Source organism: Prunus avium, chromosome 1, assembly GCF_965620075.1.
Source record: "Prunus avium chromosome 1, drPruAviu1.hap1.1, whole genome shotgun sequence".
Lineage (NCBI taxonomy): Eukaryota > Viridiplantae > Streptophyta > Magnoliopsida > Rosales > Rosaceae > Prunus > Prunus avium.
The window spans coordinates 35789693-35811214 of NC_142284.1; the positions used below are offsets into that span (position 1 = coordinate 35789693).

A 21522-nucleotide genomic window follows, 5' to 3' on the forward strand; every position below is an offset into this window, starting at 1 on the left:
CAAAGGTGTTGTTTGTGCAAATTTCTCATGGGAGAATATTCGCGGATGATTCTTTTCTCTCGTTTGTTCCTTTGCTAGATTCCCTACAAGACAAATGATGGTCAATGGAGAACCACTGGTGTGGTGGTGGCCAAGGGTCCTCTGATGCCAAGGGCCCTCGGAAGATGCACATAATATTGAAAGGATGTATATATTTGTTTACAGGAGAGATATGTGGCTTGGGAGCCAAGTAGGTAAGGGAGGTGACGACAGCTTGAGCTAGGCAACAACAAGTATGAGAGCAGGGGAAGATTTCGGCTAGAGAGAGAGAGAGAGAGTAATTTTTGGGATTTTTCCTAGTGAGGAAGTTACCATATTTCTGTCATCCATTTAGCTTAAATAGAATTTCCTTTCTCGTAACATTCATTTTCTAATTAAGGAGGGAATAATGGAGAATTATTCCTCTCTTGATTAATTGGGTAGAGGGAAGTAATTTTAGAGCTACTCCCCACAAGGTCATGGCGAACACCTTGCACATCAGCGCATCATTGCCTTTGTAGAGTCTCATAACACTCCCGAAATGCTTGAGGTGGCTTTTGAGGTTGGAGTCCCTTTTGAATGGTGTGAAGGTAGGTGTTGAAATCCTCCTTGGTGGGGTTGCCTACTCAATTTCGTCGATGAATAGTGTGGAGTTTGTGGTATCCAAATTAATGTTTAATTCTTAAATTATTCAAGTGAAAGACAATTTTACCCCGAGTATATTTTAATGGGTTTAAAATTTGACTTTTTGTTCATGAGAGAATTTGGGGAATTGAGTAGCACCATTGCGTAGAGCGCGTCGATACGAGTTCGTAGACACGTAGTGAGCTCAAATCGGAGTTTTAACGAAGAAGTTACGATTAACGGAAATGCATTGGCACAACTGTAAATATTTCGAAGTAAGATTTTAAAAACCCAGCAGCTTCTCTCTCTTGGGCCCGACTTCTCTCTCTTCTCTCCCTCTCTCCGTTTTGATGTCGGAATTTCGGACGGCGATTCCGGCGCCATCTGGCCACCAAACGCGACGGCGTAACTTGCAAAACGCTCTTCTCCACCTCCTCTACATGACCCACCAAATTTCCAGACCCGATTTCGAGCCGTGAAGCGACTAGAACAAGAGGAAGTTTCGCTGGTATTTTTGTCGCTGCTTCCGGTGATTTCGGCAACGGAATCCGACGAGTGATGTATTCTTCTTCATCCATTTTTTGTGTCCTAGTTGTTTTGATAGTTGGTTTGGATCGATTTGGAGCCGTGAGTGTTCAATTTGAAACCTAGATTTTGTCCGACTTTGGCAGCGTTTTCTGGCCACTTCCCGGCCAAATTGGAATGCTCGGATTCGAATGTGGTTATCATTTGAGGGTAGAACAGATTTTTACATATTAGGCGATATCCGAGTTCGGTATGTTCAGACCGTTGGATCAACTTCATTTCAAAGTATGTTGATCTAGGTACCGCCAGGATCGTGTAGGAACTCACAGATCGAGAATCGAAGTCTCGGATACTCCGAATCAATGATTCAAAGATTACGTAAAACGATGACCGTCCAAACGTACGATCAAGAGCGATCCGACCGATCGATCGAGACCAAACTTGTAGAACGTGTTTAGTAGACTTTGCTGAACCTGTAGGAACTTTAGGATAAAAAAATTGTAGGTTGTGGGCCCAGTTGACCAATATGGGAAGTTTGACCCCTCGGTTGACCGAGAGTCTTCCGAGGTAGTTTCATCCTTCGAGAAGTACTATAACGATCTTATAAACGAGGCTTGACTGTTATGTGAGTTATTTTTTTTATGTTAGGATTATGAGATTATTTTATAGTATTTTATGGTATTCTTGAATATTATTTTGATATCTGAAGTTTATGCAATATTGGAAGTTATGGGATATATGAGTATGAGATACTTGATTGATGGGTTGTGAAAGTGAGTCTTGGGACTCGGCTTTGATTATTGGGAAATGAGTGGACATTTGTTTTTAAGTGTACTTCGTTCTTCAAATATGGAATTTCTTGCATAAATGGGTTTTGATTGAAAATTAATTTGATTTGGGTTAATAAGGATATGGAATCTCTAAGGGTTATTATTTAACATTATTTAATATTATTATTATGATTATTGTTAAAGTATATGACTGGGTGATATTGGGTTGTTTATGAAAGTCTATTGTTTTAATTGTGGAATATAGTATTTTATGGAAATTATATGTAAATAAGTTTTGATTATGATTTGAATTATTTTGGGGTCTTGACGGGTTTACGAGATTATGTTATGGTATTATCGGACTTTAATTTGATATTGAGGTTTGTGAATATTTTTGGGTCTTTATGAACTTTATGCTTGAGAAGGGATTTTGGCTACCCATTTAAAAACTGATTTTTGGAAAGTTGAGAAAAGATTTGGAAAATGGAGTTGTGAAAGTGGATTTGTGTTATAAGAGGAATTTTACGATAAGTTTCAGAATATGGTTTTCAAACCCATCACAGGAGTACCCCCGCAGTGCCTTTGGAACAGTTTAGTCATTTATGATAATGCCCCACGAGTCTCGGGGACGCCTGAATCGTGTGGTGCGAGGATATGCGTTCTTGGGCTGACTGTATGTCCCTCGAGTTCTGCGAGGATGTGCGTTCTCGGGGGACATGTGCGAGGATGTGAGTTCTCGGGCTGACTACATGTCCCCCGAGTTCTACGAGGATGTGCGTTCTCGGGCTGACTACATGTCCCCAGAGTTCTGCGAAGATGTGCATTCTCGGGCTGACCATATGTTCCCTGAGTTCTGAGAGGTTGTAACATACATGGTACTTGTAATTGACGGAATATTATTAGAATTGACGGAATATTATTTGAAATTGACGGAATATTAATAGAATTGACGGTTTATAAATCGGGGTACGCCTAGGTGGAGAGTAATTGAGTTTTGAGATGTTTTAAACTAAAAAAATTGATGATTCTATCTTGGTACTTATTGGTGGAAGGTTTAAGACATGTTTTCCGATTTATGAGACAAGGGTTGAGAATTTCTAAATTTCAAGGATTTTATATAATTTACAACTATTTTCTTAAGTGATGAATTTGTTTTTACATGTGAAGAACTATGTGTGGCTTGATCCCTCGGTAAGAGTACGTAGGCAACCTAGGTTAACCTAAGTGTAGCCGCAAAATACACTGCTGAGTTATGCTTTGAATTGGTTTAGTTTGAAACCGTTGTAATTAAGCAAATTTTGGATTACCGTTAATTCTCGTTTATAACAAGGTGAATGTCAGTGTTTTGATTATGTTGTACGAGCCTGAGTTCCATTTGAATCACTGTTGAATTGCGTATGGACGAAATTCTTGTATGCTGAACGATTGGGATTATAGAATTGTGTTTTCTACAGGTGGAAATTTATTGGAAATGAGCATTTTTCAGGGACACTTTACCGGTTTTCTTGTAGAAGTCAAATCCTAAAGCAATTTTTGAATTAGGGAAAAAATGGTAATTTAGTCATTCGTCTCGACACCTGCCAGGTGTTGGACTCACACAGGGTTTGACACGGAATTCAAAGTGGAATTTGGGTAAGGTCTTGTCAGAGTTCACTTGGTCTACTTCCTTGCGCAGGGCGTCCTCTAAATCTCCTCCGACCCTTAGGCCTTGGAGTCGATCTTTCACAAGCTTCTCGATGTCTTCCACTCGCAATGCTTGTGGCTCTTGTTGAGGACGTCTATAATGTTGGCATCGCTGGTCAACCTCCTCATCGGCTGACGGGGGTTGTTCCCTTCGGCTGGCCTGCCGACGCAATGTATTGGTTGATTAGGCTTGCGAAAGGTTCTCCACAACATATGGCCTGGAATCTGCTCTTCCTGTTTGAGTAGGTGAGTGCCTTCGTTCATGTTCCTTATGTGGAGGGTTGCGCATCTGGTCTCCCAGTGGGCTTAGTATCGAACAGATGCTTCCATGCAGGGCCAATCTGGTGTAGACATCAGATTGTGCCCTCAATCTTGTGTGCCCATTAGTCCGTGGGCTTAGTCTCGAATGAGTGCTCATCCTGCTCTGGTCGCCACTCACTAATGCTTGTGATATTCCAGGGTGCTGGTCAGCACGTTCTTGTCCTCCTTCCTGCCTGCTGGTCCTTACTTGATATCCTTGGGATCTTTCGAGATGTCTGCCGGTGCTGTCACCCATCCTTCTTTCTTCACCATCGAACCTTGGTCCAAAGTCTCGAACGAAGTTGATATGCTTGGGTAGCTGATCAACCAAATTGCTTTGGTCCTTGACTCTCCTAGTCAGCTCGTCAGCCTTGCGATTAAGACGCTTGGCTGTTTGGGCAAGTAGGAGAGAATTGTGTAGAGCCAAGTTGATGACGACCTGGGCTTCTTTGGAAGCTCGAATAGGAGCAATATTTAAGGGTTGTAGCAGCAAAGGTGGGTGTGGCAACATTTGCTCCAAGATCGGTCCAAGCTGGGCAACGGTGGCCGCATGGGAATTGCTAGTCTCAACGGCGGTATCGTGAGGACTTGGTGCTGCGATGGAGTTTGTGGCCCCCATCTTGCTCCTTGTGGTGATACTTTTCACCATGATTGTTTCAAATGCTTCAAATGGATTTGATAAATGGAAAGGAAAAGGATTTCCTTATTGAAATTTGTGAGAGCTTCACTTTGAGTATATTTTGAGGCTCCCAATGAAAACACCAAAAAATTTGTGAAAATTTCTCACAAGAAAATATTTGTGGATGAATCTTCTCTCTTGTTCGTTCCTCTGTTAGATTCCCTACAGGACAAATGGCGGTCAACGGAGAACCACCGGTGTGGTGGTGGCCAAGGGCCCTCTGATGCCTAAGTCAGTAATATGGTCTCGGAAGATGCAGATAATACTGAAAGGATGAAGATATTTCTCTACGAAAGAGATATGTGGCTTGCGAGCTGAGTAGGTAAGAGAGATGGCGACAGCCTGAGCTGGTCAGCCATGAGTATGAGAGCAAGGGAGGATTTTGGCTAGAAAGAGAGTAATTTTCGGTAATTTTCCGAGTGAGGAAGAGTTACCTTATTTGTGTCCTCCATTTAGCTTAAATAGATTTTCTTTTCTCTTAACATTCATTTTCCAATTAAGGAGGGAATAATGGAGAATTATTCATTTCTTGATTAATTGGGTTGAGGGAAGTTATAGAAGGAAATAAATAAATTGAGGGAATTTATGGAATTTATTCCCTCAACCTAAATAGGTAACTCCCATATTGAATATATTATTAAATAAGAATATTGATTTGAATAATATATTCTTAGGTTTGCACCTTTTCCACATGGCGCCTCCTGATTGCTCGTCAGATTTCTTTGCTCCCACAGGCCCACATCGGAGCAAGACAGGAGCACATCGCCTCAGGCATTCCCTTGTTTAGTTGTTTGCAAGATTAGTGTGTGCGTCGACAGCAAGGCGATGTGAAATGGCGCTTTACGGCTCTGCTAGGCGCATCTGCGCGAGGAAGAAGAAGACAACACGAGGAAAAAGGTGCATCTACAACGTCATTGTTTCATATAGTCCAATTGTTTTTTAATGCTTTGTTTTGATATTATCTATGCTTTAGGTTTTAACGCATGTCATGTCCCCCTTTTAAAAAAGAAACGCTGCGTTTAATAAGCAGCAAAACCTTTTTATTTGCTCCATAAAAAATAAATTAACCTTATTATTTTAAATATATTTAGCTTGTCCTAACTTGGCCCTAATATTTAACATATACTTTGGTTCTTAGTCTGACTCTTTTTTAACTTCCGACAAAAGAAAATAAAAAACTCTTTTGTTACTAGATTCATGTATATGTATATATCTTAATTTTATTTTGCTTTCATAAAAATTAGTAGTAAAATTTAATTGTATTATATTATTTATATAGAATTTTCTTATTATAATAAATTAATGTTTGAAAAGCTTAAACCTCAACGCTTCAAGCCTTATGCCTCATCTTGCTCAACTAAAAAAACCTCACTTCTACGTCTTGTCTTTCAAAACATTGATCACAACAACAAGCTTTGTAAAAATATGAATGGTACCCAAAAACCTTGTGCGGGAGGTCATAAACGATACTAGAGTAGAGTGCCATTTTAGTAATCGAGTTTCTTAATATTGATTGGCTAAAACAGTATGTTTATACGATGTATTTTTCTATCCAAATAACCTAAAAACCAAATGAAATGTGAATCCGGTTGAGAATGCTTCACTGTTTTCCATTGCGGCTTGGAAGCAAAGGACGGTATAAGAATAAGAGAAAGGGGGAGTGTAGCCGCAAAAATTGACATGGGATGCCGAAAGCATAGTAAATAAACCTCATCTCACTTGTCCAAATCAAGGTGGGATCCACAACCCCCCATCTCAGCATATTTTCCTGATCTTGCCCAAATCCCATCCTTGCCTTGATAAGTGAGCACATGTCACTCTAATCATGCGCAATCAAAAGCGTAACGATTAAGGAAAAAAGAAAAAGAATGCTTGCCACTTTCCCTTTTTGTATTTCTTATTCATTGAATGTTACATGTATTTCACTTATATATATAAGCGCTTTATTATCATTATGAGCAAGACATTATGTACCGTTTGATAATCATTTAAATTTTAGTTTTTAATTTTTGTATTAGAGTATGGAGTAAAATGAGAGTGAAAATGAGAGTGAGGATGAGATTGAAAAAGAGAATGATAGAGAGGGACGAGTAACAAAAGTGAAAACAATTTCAAATAAATTTCTATTTTTAGTTTTTGTTTTCACCTTTGTGACTCCTTCCTCCTAGCCTCTTTTCTCAGTCTCATCTCTACTCTCATTCTCACTTCCATTCTCTCACTTTTCCCTCTATACTCTAGCGCAAAAAAAATGAAAATGAAATACTAAAATTAAAATGGTTATAAAACGGGCCCTTGGCATTTTACATACATAAACTCATGTGTTGATGAAATACACGTGGCATAAGGTGGGTGGAGAAGACAAGAAGGGAAAGACGGGAGGGAAGCTTCTCCTTGTTTGCCCTTTTTCTTTTTGTCGTTTTGCAGTTCATTGTGTAGCTAGGCAGATCACCCTTTTTGGGCTTTGGAAGATTTGTAGATGGCCCACAAGAGCTAACCTTTCAGGGACAAGTGGGTTGAAGGCCCACTGGAGCTTTAGCATGCGCATGGTTTTTAGCCGTTGTCTTTCAATTTGTACTGATCCTTACGACAAAAAAAAGATAAGAGCTTTGGGTTCAATTATTATTTTTATACTTCATCGCAAACCCAAAAACCAAGTGGGAGAATAAAGCGTTAAAAAGCAGTGGAGCCTCTTCGTCTTTGCCTTGTTCAAACAGCACGTTTCTATCTTGTCCCTCTTTTTTTTTTTTTTTTTTGTTTTGTTCTGTTTTTGGTGTTTCAAATTGCTTGCCACTTGGAGTTGGAGATGTTAAGGTTTTTGAAGCTTGATGGTTGGTCGGTTCCATTTCCCACTTTAAGGTTTTGCAAAGTGTAACGTGTCCCAATTTGCATCCACCACTTATGATGGCTCATCATGGGAAGCCAAGGTTCGTGTATTTAAAAAAGTTGGCATGCACTGAAAAGATTATTATAATTTTTATTTTGTTTGGTTTTTCTGTTTGAGTGAGCATTTTAATTTCCTTCTTTGTAACAAGGACGGTAATATCTGTTGTTGATTGGAGACTTTGCAATCCCATCAGAGGATCGGATCGATCGGGAACAATAATATTCTACCTTTAATTCTTGAAGTGACGGCACTTCATTACATGTGTCATAGATATTGTTACTAATTTGGAATTAAAATGAGTGACAAATATTCCGATGTGACTTTTCTTACGCTAGCAATATTTGATGTGAGATTCAATTCAATGATTTTTTTCTCCCTCTTTTCTTTCAAAGAAATGGATTTCCTCTCTTAATTTCTACGGTCAATTGTATTGTAGATTGAAGTTTATGCAGTCCAAATTGGACTACAAACTTGACGCATAAATCTTCAACTTTGGGGTTATAATATTTACACATAGCAAAAGGTAAGAGACTATTTTGAACTACAAATAATTTCTTGTTTGTTTGTTTATCGAAGCTCTAAAATAGTCGTCTTGTATTTCTTATCACTTAAAAAAAGGCAATTGAAGTTTCGATAATAAATTATAATGCATGCTTGAGAGAGGATTATGCGGAGAATTGAAATATATGGGTAATATACTCAAGTCTTAAACCTAAAAACCATCTGGTAATGCCTGAATATATATAGCCTATACGTATGATTCTCTCCTTCATAACTAGACAGGCGTTTTTCAATGCATGGCACTACAACAATCCGTAAAAGTTCAGGCAACAAGGAAAAAAAAAAAGACTTGAAATTAAATGATCAAACTAACTAGCAAGCTAGAACTTGAAGATCAAATTGATGAGCTCAAATAGTAAACTTTCCTCTCAATATATATAAATATATAATACATAGAATTGAACCTCATCAAAATTACATACGCATGCAGCTACTACTGGCTTGGATTATTCCAATTCCAGTCCTTCACATCTTCGTCTTGATCATCTTGTTGTTGTCTTTGTGGCGGTTGCGATGCATTCGAGGATGAAAAATGCGTTGTTGGTGATGAAATTTGTGAACCAAATGGATCTGGGTGATTAAATAGATTGGAAGAGTGGTACGAGAAATCAGTATCATTCCCGGAGAGAAGCTGCGCATACTGATACAAATCAGGGAAAGTTTCCGGCTGAGGAGCCATCAACGGAGCAGCTGGTGGATGAGCAACAACACCGCCACCAGCTGGCCCCGTGAAATTTTGATTTTGTTGAGTAGAGGCACTGCTACTACTTGTTGTTCTTGTTGAACCAGAAGTAGCCATAAGCATGCCAAAGTCAGTCTTGCCTTGAACTCGTTCAGGAAAGTTGAGCTTGGCTTTTGTGCCTTTGAACCTGAGAGCTGCGTTATCGTATGCAATGGCAGCGTCTTCAGCTGTCTCAAAAGTCCCAAGCCAAACTCTGGCTGCTTTCTTTGGGTCACGTATTTCCGCTGCCCATTTCCCCCAAGGTCTTTGTCTCACTCCTCTATAGTGTCGTCTCCTTACAGTCTCTTAATTCACAAAAATGCACGCCATGAAATAACAATATATACAAAGTTTCAATTATGAGCCAAAGATATTTTACACTGTATAATAGAATTGAAAACAAAAATAGGGTCGTTTTGCTCAAGTTTTATATATTGAGTTGATATACATTGAGCAAAACAACGTAATTTCAAACATAAATACAACACATTAAAAATTGAGCAAAACAACGTAGTTTCAGACATAAACACAACACATTAAAAATTGAGCAAAATAATGTAATTTCGGACATATCAAGCATAATGAGTTTAATTACAATGCTATCACGTTTAAATAAAACACAAGTATTTTAATTCCTAGTTGATGCATTGACACGTACATCTTAAAAATTGAGCAAAATAATGTAGTCTCGGACATATCAAGCGTAATGAGTTTAATTACAATGCTATCACGTTTACACATAAATAAAACACAGGTATTTTAATTCCTAGTTGATGCATTGACACGTACGTCTTGACTTGCCATGCATTCTCAATGTGGAAGGAATCTAGCTAGAAGAGGGGTGTGATCAGCAGCAAAGTGTGCCCTACCGGTGCTAAAGCACTATATATATGTAAAAGTTTAAATTCAAAAGAGCTAGCCAAAAAGCAAGACAAAGATAGAGAAGGGTTCCCCTCATTTTTGGGTAAACAATTTTGGGGTCATCAAATCTTCCAGAAAACTTGAAGTTAAGTGACAATATAGCACCACCAAAGTAAAGATAGCTATAAAGTTTTTAGATGTCACTATCAAAGATCGGATAATGCTGAGACAAGATACTCTAGAATTAGCTAGAAAACCAAAAAGATAGGCCCAAGGTTGAATTGTAATTAAACTATACATATAGATATTCAATGACTACAAAACACACACAATATGGTGTGAAGTTTGAGAAAAACATGAAAAGAATGTCTCAGATAGAAACAAGAACCATTTTCAGCTCGTTGAGATAGAAAGAGGGTTCTTCACGGAAGGTAGGTAGGAAGCAATAATAGTTTTGAACTTGTACCTATGATGTAGGTTTCCTAAAAGTCTTTGGTCAAACTTCATCTGTGCAAGTTACACACAGCTGGGGTACATATATATATATATATATATATATATTAGGAAGAGAGAGCAATCTTAGCCATTGCTATAGCTTCTTAAGTTTGATTATCTTGGCCAAAAAGGAATTTCAGATGGACACATGTTTAGACCATTACAACTTTTGACAATGCAAAACAAACAAAAGATGGATCAAAATCACAACTATATGGTGAAGGCATATGTCAATATCATAAACCAAAACAACCAAACCCCCAAAAAAAAAAAATGAAGAAAAAAATTTAAAGAAAGGAAAAAAAAAAAAAAATCATACCTTGGTCTTGAACCGCCTGAGGGCGGTCCGGTTCTTCTTTTACTATAGAGTGAGAGATGGATGAAGGGTTTGATTGCACCACAGTTCCTTGGTGATGATCTTCGGTGGTTCCAATAACCTGAGTAAGAGCAGAAACCATGGCAGACATGTCAGCTTCTGTCCAGGATGATTCGTAATTAGAAGGGAAGTCATGGTGCTGCTGAGGATCTCTCTCTTTTTCCTCCGATGCTTCTGAAGGAAGTGGGCGCTTTCCATGCCTTCGATCCACCTTTAATTTTGAGCTTCAACTAGTTGTTTTGGTGTGTGTCTCTTGGCTAGCAGTGCCTGGCTTCGATAAATTTGTTTCCTTTTGTCTTAGAGATTAGGACATCAAGATATAGAGAGATCAGATCAGATAGAGTTTGAAGTGTTGGTGTTGTGGTAATGAGGAGATGCACTAGCTAGAAAGGAAAATAGGGTTAGAGAGAAGGGCTTTTATTGGTCAGGTTTTCGAGTTTATCGTCTTATGTGTTGGTAACATGAGATGAAAATGAAATCCAACAAAAAAGATATGTAAGAGATGAAAGTAAAAGTAATATTAAATCCAAAGAAATAAAGTAAAAAGGTATTTTGACGCTTCTTTCTATATGTGTAATTTCGATTCTACCACTTCTTTCTGATAGCATCTAACCGAGTTTGTTTGATGACATTTAAATTATTTATTGGGCCTGTATGATAACGTTTCCACTATATGCTTGTATGTATTTAATGAAGAGCAATAAATAGATGAAATAATATAATAAAAAAGATTTAAAAGAGAAAATGAATGATTTTTCTCATCTTCTCCTCCTCTCACAATTTAGTTGTTCTCTTTAATTTAATTTAATTAATTTTTCTTATTTTTTTGATAAAATCAAAGTAAATAAGGCTTCTACCTTGTTTTTGCTTTCTTCCATTTAATTCTTGTAATGCCATATTCAGTCTAAGATGTACAAATACAATTCTTCATTGCAAGACAGACAAGATTGAACATAATCAAGTCTTTTCAATAAGTTTTCAACTAGAAGGATACGATACCCTCTCAAAGCAAAGTCGATCGAACTCCCCTTTTTCAGAATAAAGATCTCAGAAATCAAACACAAGTGATTAGGAGATCAAACATAAAGATGAGGAGATGGAGTAGATCCTACGACTCCCATTTCTCAACTTTTGTTATATATTTTCTTTTTTCATGTCACTCTCTCGATCCTCGATCGCTAATTGCCCCTTTCTTCAAATGGGAAGCTAATTATATATCAATAATAAAAATCTAAATATTGGTTTTGATATTTCAGATCCATTCAAAGATATATATATATATATATATATATATATGTGGTTTAGTCTTTCACGTCTGCTTTGCTTCGTTGAATATATGTAAGAAGGGATATAAGATCTCCCTATACTGTACATTTATGCTCACATGGGCACTGTCTACTTGTTAATTATATACAAGTTGGACCTTTCTGTATATAATTCATAAATATATAGCCGTTCTTCACCGTCGAAGCACTGTGGGATTTGGTTTGGATTTTTGTGTAGGTCAAGATTCAAGAACTTGAACTTCATGAGGGAGGCTTTCAGGTGAATGTTTTGACTCCATCAAAGAACAAGTTAATGAATATATATATATATATAAGCATATCGAAAAGGATGAACGTCCCATCTCTCAAATAATACTATTTGAAGAATTCTTCGGTTGAAAGGGAGTATAAATATTATAAATAAAATTAATAACAAATCGATTGATTTTATATTGTTTAAATAAATCGGAAATTATTTAGATAGGAAGGTGCAGAGATGCAAACAAAGAATGCCCACATGTGACATGTTCATCATATTGATTTGAATTATTATTATTTTTCCTTTTTGTTTTGTTTTTGAAGTTCAGATGGAAAAGATTACATGCACATGTAGGTGCAAATACGGACAGTCGTTCCACATGTAATTCTCATCTCTTTCAAACTTTGCAGCTTTATCTTGAAATATTTGAAGATATAAATATGGCATTTTGTGAGTTTTGTGGCGCTGAGATTTCATCTACATGCATGCCAGTAAATTCAATTATTCAACCGTCCACATCGTAATCATGTTCCAGCTGAGGCTAAGATCCTCAAGCAATCTTTCCCATAAATATGAGAGACACAATGAGAGAGAGAGAGAGAGAGAGAGAGAGAGAGAGAGAGAGAGAAGTTTAAGCCAAGCTAGTAACCATGTCCAGAGACATGCATGCATTCTGCATATGTTCACTTTATTATTTATTTATTAAATTTTATATGTCTGTTTGTTTGATCCTCTCCTTGTCACCTCATCACGCTTGCACATGCTATAGTTTCTTTCTTTCTTTCTCCCCTAACACATATTCTCCTTCTACCCCCAAATAACTTGCAAAAGATTAAAGTTTATACCCTAAAATAAAATAATGGCATGAGCATGCCAGCGTCGTCTAGTAGACTTTGAGGTCTGTCTATGTCATTATTGTATAAGTTGCTATCATCCCTTACTTATTTTTGGACTTTGTTAAATTCATTCGCGTCTGGATGATTTTTGACAATTTATGAAATGTGGTGGGTTCTATTTGCATTGACGGTCAAAGATTACTCATTATTCTATTTGCACAATGCTTTGCTTGGTCACACTCCATAATCCATCGCCCTTCTTCTTATAAAGTTTTGATCCATGAAAGACTATTCTAGATGGAGACTACAACAGGGCGGATCCATGAATTTTCATTCCGGGGGTCAACGTGTAAAAGGTTAAAAAAAAATTTATACAAAATAAACCCATCGAAATGAAACGATAATATTCTAATTTATAGTTAATAGATAAAACCATACAAAACACTCATGTTCATTATCAAAGAGAATTGTATCAACTTCAAAAAATAGATACACTTTGCAATAAACCATAAATATCTCTAGTAAACTAAAAAATTAGCGCAATTCTCTTCGCCTCCCAAAGCATCTCGTCTTATTTGACGTAACAATTGGCATATATTAGCGAAATCTTGCTCATTTTAGGGCATTTACGTCATTTTTGAGGTTCGTTGTCATTTTGATTTTGGGCTTTATCTGCATTTCTTTTTGGCTCAAGCTCTCAAACTTTGGACCCTTATGAGACTGTCTTATTAGGGGGAGCTTTTTCAAGAAAATATTTTTTCAATACGTAAGAGTTAGATTATTCTTGTAAAACTCTTTGTGGATTGAACATCTAAGGCTTTTTACCTAGATTGACCTTAGGTCCATGCATTCATATCGAAAAATTGTTTTATGTAAAAATATTGGCTAAGTATGAACAATGGTTTTTCAGAATAATCATTTTCTCAAGATAATTTTTGGCGGCTTTTATTCCTTACATATCAAATAAGAAAACTTGATTTTATGGGATTTTATTATGAAGTATATATTAACTTAATGAGCCATCATTTTTAGCCTAAATCGTATTTTGCACTAAAACCGATTTTTCATATTTTGATTTGGTGGGAATTTGATTTTCTAGTATTTTTATTTGAATCCAAATGGGGGATACTTCCTTATTTACATTGTAAACTTAAGTAAATGGAGTAATATAAAAATAAATGAAAGTAAAAGGACAAAGACATTTACTGAGATGTTGAAAATGGAAATAAGGCAATCTGTACAACATCGTTTTCTGTTTGCTGTGCTGGTGTGCTGTGCCCTCTGTAGCATTTCATCAAGCAGTTTGTGGGCAATTTGCAAGAGTCAACATCTTCGACTCCAATGGTGAATTCCGAACTTGCAGAGGTCAATTGACCCATTTTGCCTCTATGTGGATCCGCCCCACAAATGTACACAAAATGATGTGTGCCTGAGCCATATAATCAAGGGACGGAAAGACTTGAAAGAAACGTGAGCCCTTGCAACGATAAATATTAATATAGTCAAACAAGTTGAGTTGAATTTAGGCCCAAAAATTTAATAATACCAATATGTATAATTTATAAGAGTGCTGGCAAACGTCTGAGTCTGACCTTGAAACCGGCCTCGCGTTGGGAGTTGTCGCTGACTTACTAGGCTAAAGTACCAAACTCAAAATATAAAATGAGAGAGAGAGAGAGACTTATACTTACCCGAAGAAGAAAGTGGGATCAATTATATTCAAATCTCTACCAAATGAGAAAAGAGCGCAACATTATGCTTTCATTACACATAGAATATAAAATGAGGGTCCGATTAAAAAGGCGCCAAACTTAGGCCCCAACCCCAAAAAATGAAAGAGAAACAAAAGGAAAGTTTGGTAAGCCAGTTGAACTAGGTTGGTGGCTCACGGGAAAAATTTAGTTGCAACGGAAATAATACTATTTTGTTATTCCTAATTAATAATTTTATGCTATGTGAAAGTATTATTACACGTGTCATAACATTATTGACTAGAAATATCAAAATAGTGTTATTCCCGTTTCATGAAAATCTCTTCACATGACTCACGGTATTAATGTCACAGTCCAAGGGCTAGGCTCCTATTTAGGGCAGGGCAGGGAAGGGACCAGCCTAGCCCAACTAGCAAAGGAGGCAATGACGGTTTGGATGGATCTTTAATGACACTAGAGGCAAACAGTAAGAAGATTTTGTGGGCCAAATTTACATGGCAGACAAATTGGCACGGCATTGTGGTTATTGATCTTGAATAGACTAGTAACTTCAAAATTTACAGTGAGATTGTTCATTGGCTCAATAAGTTCAAATGGGACGACATGTTCGAATGAGTCTCAACTAAGTTTTAGGGTTCGTTTGAGAGTGCTTTTGGAAAGACTAAAAGCGTTTTAGATTGTTGTACGCTCATCTAATTTATTTGGTTGCTCCGCACTCTACATTATGCCTTAGGATGTCATAAAAGGACCAATGCTTTGTACACAATGACAACAGGGCACCAGTAGCTCCCCTTCTATACAAAACTTTTAGGAAAAATAAAAATAAAAATAAGGCTTATTATCACAAAACGTCCCTGACGTTTGCGAAATTATCACATTGCATCCCTAACGTTTTTTTGTATCATTAATGGTCCCTAACATTAATACAGGTACTCTTAAATAGTCCTTCTGTCAAAAAAAACCGTTAAATCTAGGGGTATAATCGTCAAATCGATCCAAAATTATAATATATTTTTTTTCCTTCCCTTCTCTCTCTCTCTATGTTTCTCTTTTTTTTTTTTCTCCTCTCTTTCCTCCTCTTTTCTTCTTCTTTTCCTTCGCTGTTTCTTCTTTCTCTCCCTTTTTTTTTTTTTCTTCTTTCCTTCTTTGTTCCTCATTTTTCTTCTTTCCTTCTTTCTCTTTTTTCTTCCTCTTTCCTTCTCTCGGGGTAGTGATTTGGGTGGCTAGAGTGCTTGGTTGGTGGGCTGTGGAATGGGGCAGGGAGAAAGTTGCAGAGAAAGTACATAGAGGGGCAGGGGTATAAGATCCCACGGTGGTGGTTATGGAGGTCGAGGTGGTGGTTTGGGTGGCTAGAGTGGATGGGTTGGTGGGCTGTGGGAGGGGGCAGGGAGAGAGTTGCAGACAGAGTAGAGAGAGGGGCAGGGATATAAGATCCCACGGTGGTGGCTTTGGTGGTCGGGGTGGTGGTTTGGGTGGCTAGAGAGAGAGAGAGAGAGAGAGAGAAGGGAAGGAAAAAAGAAAGAAAGAAAAAGAGTGAGCGGGGCCAGGCGGAGAGAAAGAAGAAAGAAGAAAGAAAGAAAGAGAGAAGGGAAGGAAAAAAAATTATAGTTTTGGATTGATTTGACGATTATACCATTGGATTTAACGGTTTTTTTGACAGAGGGACTATTTAAGAGTACCTGTATTAACGTTAGGGACCATTAATGATACAAAAAAACGTTAGGGATGCAATGTGATAATTTCGCAAACGTCAGGGATGTTTTGTGATAATAAGCCTAAAAATAATAAACTGTTCTCTGGCAGGAAACTAAAGACAACGTATGATCATTGTATCGTGAGCTCCAATCGGCATTTGACAATAAAGCAACACAAACCATACCAGTGTGACTTGAGATAAATCTGCACATCCAAGTCTTGTTCAGTGGTAACGGGCAGCTCTAGTGAAAGAAAAGCGTGAAGAGATTGGCACATTTGCCTCAACTGAGTTAGAGCTACCATGCAATGGTCTTTGAAGAGGATCAGCATACACCCAGCTCTCATCCTGATGGGCTGTCACTTGATAATACGGTTGGTAAGCTGATGGCCGTTCATAAGATGGTGCTAAAGAATGTGATTGCAACATAACATGTGAGGCTGCAGCAGTGGGCAAATCTCGACTATACGATTCAGCAGCATAATCGGAATGTGCAAAAACATCTCGCTCCCTTCCCTGCCGCAACTGTGACCTGTCATACTCGCTTCTATACGTAACAACTTGATCTCTGGGAACCATCTCGTCCTCAAGTGTGACCCTATACCTGTGAAAATGTATGACAATATTATTCATGCGTGCTTCACATGTGTGAGGATTAACTCTGATTAATGAAAAATATAAAGATGTAAAAACATGATGTGGACATAATGTAACTGTAACTCTAGCCAGTGGAGTAATTTAAATAGGAGAATGAAGTACGATTTATAGAGGAATATTTTGGGAAAGAAAAAAAAAAGGCGGACACAAAGGAATCCCCCTTTGCATAATAGAATAGAAGATACAGAACAGAGACCACCAAATGTACAAAATACCACAAAATCACGGCTGAAAGTAGTAATTGGACAGAAATGCAACAAAAGAATACACCTTCGATATGCATCCTGATAGGACAGGAAAGGTTGTTCAGGCAAGTATGGCTCATGTTCTGCTGCTAAATAATAGGAATCGGCATCATGGGGAAGAGAAGCATGCTGAACATGTCGAGGTTCTGTAGCACGTGGCACGTGTGTTTCAACCTCATATTTATCGTAAAGTGGATATCTGACTACCCGCTTGGATTGCATATGGATTGGTAATTCATGAGTACATTGCACGCCAGGTAAATAGGAGCCCTCTTGAAAACACAGTTTTGCTGTTGGATGAAATTCTTCTTCTGTAATAGGAGATCGAAATGAGCCTGATCTAACCACATCTGGGAGAGGGGCAGCAGGAGTAGGCAGAGATGCAGTGATTGGGCGGAACAATGAGATTAAAGCATGCACCTTCATCAAAATTCGCAACAAAAAAAATATCAGTAAGAAATGATATTTTCTAAAAATAAAACATATTTTTTTAATAGACAAGCAACTAGTTGAACAACTTTTCACTAAGGAACAAACAGTTATAAATGATGCTTTTACCTGTTTGTTATTGAGCTCTTGCTTAAACTTGGAATCTCCCTGATAGTTGTCTTTGATAGCTACTTTCAAGGCATTTTCCGGAAGAGGTAAACAGTCCTTGAAAATCTTAAATCTGACCTAAATATAAGAACAACGATTGACAAAAATGAAAAAAAGAAACAGAAATGAAGCAAATCACATAAGGTTACATTTTCTTCTATCAGTAGATATAAAACATCTCACATAAAACCCAAAAGTGAAACAAATCTTCATCTAATTTTTTTTAAATAGGTCTCATAATTTGATGTAACATTTGAAGAACCCTAAAAGCAAAAAAGAGGATTCAAGTAGAAAATCAAGGAATGACCAATAGATTGTCAATTTCCACATTCACTCAATAATTGGTTGGCATTGTGTTCTAAACCTTCTTCTATTGAGCTGGATCCGCAACTTAAACCCTCTCCGTGAACTTGTCACTAAGATTGTGCCTTTTGCAAGCATCAAGCCACCTTCTGCCTCACTATCACATTTTATACCACAAATCCTATTGTCTAAACACTCTAGACATAACTGCCACTAACCCTTCCTCCCAACAACACTTACATATAACTGTCACCTATCAAGCCTCCTATGGTTCCATTACCAACGTTCTTGAACCATCATTGCAACCGCCGCCACCACAAACAAAAATTCACAAGTGTCACCAACACCACCGCTATTAGTCCCGTACATTCTTTTTCATTTTCTGTAGCTGTAACCAGCACCATCTCCACTTGAACAATCATGATATTCAACCCGCCATTCCAACCCTAAACCATCTAATTTCATCTCCATTTTACAACTTCAATTATAATATAAGATTCTAAGGGCTCATATGGTTTGTTTACAGAAAGAATTTATATAAAAAAAAAAGGAAGAGAAAGTAGCATATCTAGTTTTTTCTAATGAAATAGTTCTAGAAAAAGTGATAAAATTACATCCCAACTAAACTCTATGGGATAAAATTACATCCCAACTAAACTCTATGGGGAACAAGCCAACAACTTCTACCACCAAAAAATGTCAGATCCTTGTTTTCATTACCATAACGGCACCATCAATCATCGCCAACCCTTCAACTGTCGTCATATTACAGCTACAAGGAATTAATGTGACTTAGCTCAACTAGAATACCTGGGCTTAGATTGAACAAATATATATAGTATAGAAAAGTAATCTTTCAGGGTTGGCTGAATGTTTCAGACCCCTCAAGCTACCATTCGAGCTGGAGTTCGATAAAAAATTCCTTTTCCATCCTAGCCACATTTTTTTTCCTGTCCTCTGGAAGCTCATTAGACATAATGAGAGGCAAGCTATCTTACATCCCTTACTCCCACTTCTTTTTAAAGGCTGTATGACCTCTTCCAAAGACACACATGTATTTATACAATAGTTGCATATATATAACTGTTCTCTTGCAAGATGAAAAAGGTGGGGCAACAATCATGACTGTTGGACACAGGATGCAGTGAACACACACAATGGTAGTGATCAACAGCTCTTTGGAAAATATTGTATGCACTTATACAAACATAGAAAAAATCCTGATCACATACGTAACTAAGTTAAGTAGCTAGCTTAGTTAAGTAACTCAGAAATACAAAGGGCCAGGGGTTGTTTAGTAATAGCATTGAATAATATCATACTTATTAAAGGACAAGGTCAACAAGATATGTACGATGTATACGGTGAACAAAGGGGTTATTTTTGGGCACTCGTTGGTCTTATTTTCTAGGAATTAACATTTCATATTCATATAGAACATTGTTACCTGTGCAGGAAATTTCCCCTTAAACGCAATTGGCTCCAAATCCAATCCTCCATTTGAAGTTGCCTTGTATGTGCCATAAAGGAGCTTCAAGTCAAAGTCATATAAAAATAGCTTTGTACCAGGTCTAATCTTCTTTACAACTTCTACCTTTCCCAAGGGTAGCCCAAAAACACGATATCGATAGCATTCAGGTTTCGTTTTTCCATTACACATGAATATAAAACCAGAATGTGATTGCCCACTATCCTTCTCATTCTTTTTGGGCCCAACCTTTTCCCTGGTAGTAGGATTAGCATGACTAGATGAAGTAGCATGAGCAACATTGGAAGCAGAAGGGCCACTGTTAAGCACAGGTGCAGGTGTAGGCATGGAAGATGCACTTATCTTCCTAGATTTCTTTTTTTTCTTCGTTAAACTCTTTCCTATCTTTTTACTCCCATCTTCGTGACTTAAAGGTAGGCCTTTTCCCTTTGACGCCTTGCCTCGTTTCTTTGCCATGGATACACTGTTACAGCGAAATGAAAGCATTATTCTTGCAATGTAACTCATTGTTATTCTATATCTACATCCTTGAATTGAAAGATCACACTCGCTAACTCTAATATGACAATGTGATTACTAACCATTGATCATTATATTCATCTCAAACCACAATTATCTTAAGCACATCACTATTTCCCTCTAAGGCCCAAGGAAAATACAATGCATTTCAAAATCAACAATAAATAAAAAAGACTATTACTTGATTGTCTGTTTTATATTCATTCTTACTGCCATGACTTACCTTAAAGTAAGATTTTAATCACAATTCAAGATAATTATCATCCTTAAGATGAACATCATGTCACAAATTATAATGAGAGTAGACACAGTTAAATCCTCCTCTGTATGAAATCTTTCCGAGAACCCGACTTCTTTTTTTCTGATAACGATTGCAATGTTTACAAATCTCCCATGGCATCAATTCTCCTCATCACTTCAACCCCTCAACTACTTTATTCATCAATTATCTTTTTTCTTCTTTATATCGAAATGAATAAATAAATAAAAGCAGCGAAATCCTAATTTAGGCCATTGGCGAAGATAAGGTGATGGAAAATTATAATCTTGGATAGAGAAGAGAGCAGTGATTTGATTTGATTGATTGAAGAATACCTGGAAATCGAGCCTTGAGAGATTTATTTACCCTGCTGCGGAAGATTGAATAGAGGACTGAATCTTGGGAAGGCGACGGGTAAATAGATGAAAGGAAATGAACGGCTGCGATGTCGTCCTGAAGTTACCAATGTGGTGGATGGTGGGTAAGGTAAGGCAAAACTGAAAACGACTTTCTTTTGTAGCGTTCTGATGGGCTGTTACAAATTTTGTGTCTAACAAAACATTTTGACTAAAATAGTGGGTTAAATGTTAATTTACCCTATGAACTTGTACCCTACTTTTAATTCGCACCACAACTTTTTTTCTGAAAAATTGGGTACACGAACTAATTTTTATTGCCAATTCCCCCCTACCATCTAAATCAACAATATGTCATCTAATGGTGCGTCGTCAAATCATTAAAAATTATATTTCTTTTGAAAAAACTAAAGAAAAAGAGAACAAAAAGAAAAAAAATTCCTAATCCCCCCCCCCCCCCCCCCCTCTTTGGTTTTCTTTTACTTCTAGGGATGGCAATGGGTCAAATCGGGGGTTGGTATGGCATTCCCATCCCCATCCCCGCCTTCGTACCCGCAATATTCATATCGGGGATTCCCCATCCCCACCTTTGTTGGGGAATGGGTTCCCTGACCCGCCCCATTACGGAAGAAAAAATCAATATATAACTACTTTGTTGAAGAAAAAAAAAGTACTAATTCAAGATAATAAATATATATAATATATACTTATAAGACAATACAAGAATGGTTATATATGTAGTGGAAGTTAACTAAATAAATAAGTAGTGTGGCTTAAGATTTGTATAAATTATATAAGTATATAATATAATAATATAAATCGGTACAATCACTTT

The 21522-nt window shown here is 37.3% G+C and overlaps 2 protein-coding genes across 2 annotated transcripts; both read right to left on the reverse strand.

Moving 5' to 3' along the window:
- Positions 1–8333: 8333 nt before the first annotated feature.
- LOC110768712 (ethylene-responsive transcription factor ERF113) lies at positions 8334–10957 on the reverse strand. The gene is made up of 2 exons (XM_021972557.2): positions 10441–10957; positions 8334–9070 (listed from the first exon to the last, which is right to left on the reverse strand). Exons 1-2 carry the CDS (start codon positions 10586–10588, stop codon positions 8478–8480), a joined length of 741 nt encoding a protein of 246 aa, XP_021828249.1. The 5' UTR covers positions 10589–10957; the 3' UTR covers positions 8334–8477.
- A 4303-nt stretch (positions 10958–15260) lies between these two features.
- LOC110768697 (uncharacterized) lies at positions 15261–20824 on the reverse strand. Its single transcript, XM_021972538.2, has 5 exons — positions 20667–20824; positions 19512–20016; positions 17723–17839; positions 17190–17584; positions 15261–16866 (listed from the first exon to the last, which is right to left on the reverse strand). Exons 2-5 carry the CDS (start codon positions 20007–20009, stop codon positions 16488–16490), a joined length of 1389 nt encoding a protein of 462 aa, XP_021828230.2. The 5' UTR covers positions 20010–20016; positions 20667–20824; the 3' UTR covers positions 15261–16487.
- Positions 20825–21522: the final 698 nt, after the last annotated feature.